A 2338-nucleotide genomic window follows, 5' to 3' on the forward strand; every position below is an offset into this window, starting at 1 on the left:
TTATTTTATTTTATTTTATTTATTTTATTTTATTTTATTTTATTTTATTTTATTTTATTTTATTTTTTATTGTTTATCCGTTACGGGTTCACATCAAGTATTGGTTGGTATACAACAAAATACTTAACACTATTGATTATAAAGTAGTATAAGAGAAATATAATCTTCAGATTGGTTACAAACGGATATTGACAATACTACACAGTTGCAAGCTTTTCTGTTTCTTAATGCTAATTTATATTCAGAAATTTACGAACTATCGATGATGTAGATAATATCACAGATTTTTGTATGGCCCTTCGCTTTTCTACCATGTTGAGTTTTTCCAGGCTAGTGTTCAATGATTTTGGAATAACTCCTGTTGTCGAAATTATAACTGGAATCACCTCTACTTTTTCTAATTTCCACAAATCCTTGATCTCTTATGCTAAGCTCTGGTATTTTCTGTATTTCTCCATATAACAATCTTGAAGATTGTGAGTATTTGGTACGCCTATATCTATGAGGAACGCTTGATTCACTTCTTTTTCGACCACTATTATGTCCGGCCTATTGTGTGGCATTGGACGGTCCGTCAAAACTGATCGGTCCCAATATAGCTTGCTCGTTCTGTTTTCAATTACAGCGTCTGGAGTATATTTAAAGTACGGCAGCTCTTCCGTTACTAGCTTATGTTGTATCGCTAGACTCTGGTGTACAATTTTTGCCACCTGGTTATGTCTGGTTAAGTATTCGGTGGCTGCTAACGTGACACAAGCTCCTGTGATGTGGTGGATGGTTTCTGTTTGCTTTTGGCATCGTCTGCATAGGTCGTTTTCAACGGAAGTACGCATAATATATTTCGAGTAGTTTCTAGTCGCAATAACTTGATCTTGTATAGCGATCATAAAACCTTCAGTTTCGGCGTAGATGCCGGAGTGAATTAACCATTCGTTGGAAGCAGCGTTATCTACTTCAGGAGCGTCTAGAGCATGTGGATATCTGCCATGAACCGCTTTCATTTTCCAGTCTTGCATGAGCGACTGGATATGTTGCGTTCCTGATATTAATTCGATTGCAGAAAATTCACTAAGATTTAATGGTGAATATTTTAAATCAGCTTTGCACACGGTTTGGAGTAGGCTGTCCTCTTGGTTGTGGAAGTATAAACGAAGGCTTTGTTTACACTTATTATGTAATTGCTTAATGTCTACCATCCCTCGACCTCCCTGTCGACGTGGCAAGTAGAGACGTTCTACTGCCGATTTTGGGTGATGCGTGCCATACTTTGTCAACAATGTCCTTGTTGCTCTCTTGACGTTTTCCAGTTCTGTTTCGGACCATTTTACTACACCAAAGGTGTATGTTAAAACCGGTATCGCAAATGCATTAATGGCTTTAAAAAGGTTATTCCCATTCAAGCATGATTTCAGCAAGCTCTTTACTCTTTGGAGGTATTCACTAGTTATGGCTGAAACTATTTCACTGTGCTGCATCCTCCTAGCCTGTAAAATACCAAGGTATTTATATGTGTCGTCTTCTGTCATCGAGTCTACAGTTTCATGAGTCATTAATTCAAATTCTCGCCTTATAAGTTTTCCATTTTCCACACTTAATCTTCGACATTTTTCTACTCCAAACGACATTTTTATATCATTTGAAAAATCTTCTGTTTGTTCCAGTAGCGTATTCATTTGACGTTCATTTGCAGCATATAGCTTTATGTCATCCACGTACAGTAGGTGTGAAAGTCTATATTGCGATACACGCGGTGCTTTTAAACTAAAGCCGTAGTTTGACGCATTTAGTATCGAAGAAAGTGGATTTAGCGCCAGACAAAACCATATCGGACTCAAGCTATCTCCTTGGAAAATACCTCTTTTAATAGGTATGGGAGCGGTTTTTATGAGTCCGTGAAATAGTTTTAAAGTAACTTTCCATGAGTTCATAAGTTGCTGCATAAGACGTTTTATGTTCGGCGATATTTTATAAATGTCTAAAACCTCCAAAAGCCAAGAATGCGGAACAGTGTCAAAGGCTTTTTTGAAGTCGATATAAGATGTATAAATATTTCTTTGATTATAGTATGCTTGCTCCATTATGACTGTATCAATTATCAGCTGCTCTTTGCAGCCTTTGCTGTTTTTAACACATCCTTTTTGTTCGATGGCTAGAATGTTGTGCGTATCAAGATGAGTACATATTTTTTCGGCTAAACAAGATGTAAGAATTTTATATAGGGTACATAGGCACGTGATGGGGCGATACTTAGAAGGGTTCTTCGTATCTTTTGGGTCCTTTGGTAGCAGATATGTACATCCCTTCATTAAGAAGTTCGGTACTTGGGATTCATGTTTGA

The 2338-nt window shown here is 37.0% G+C and overlaps 1 protein-coding gene across 1 annotated transcript; it reads right to left on the reverse strand.

Moving 5' to 3' along the window:
* Window positions 1-422: 422 nt before the first annotated feature.
* LOC118753740 lies at window positions 423-1903 on the reverse strand. The gene is made up of 2 exons (XM_036488608.1): window positions 1772-1903; window positions 423-1674 (listed from the first exon to the last, which is right to left on the reverse strand). The coding sequence occupies exons 1-2, from the start codon at window positions 1822-1824 to the stop codon at window positions 423-425; spliced, it is 1305 nt and encodes a 434-aa protein (XP_036344501.1). The 5' UTR covers window positions 1825-1903.
* Between the last annotated feature and the right edge of the window lie 435 nt (window positions 1904-2338).

Source organism: Rhagoletis pomonella, unplaced genomic scaffold (assembly GCF_013731165.1).
Source record: "Rhagoletis pomonella isolate Grant_MI unplaced genomic scaffold, Rhpom_1.0 Rhpom_scaffold_02805, whole genome shotgun sequence".
NCBI classification, from domain to species: domain Eukaryota; kingdom Metazoa; phylum Arthropoda; class Insecta; order Diptera; family Tephritidae; genus Rhagoletis; species Rhagoletis pomonella.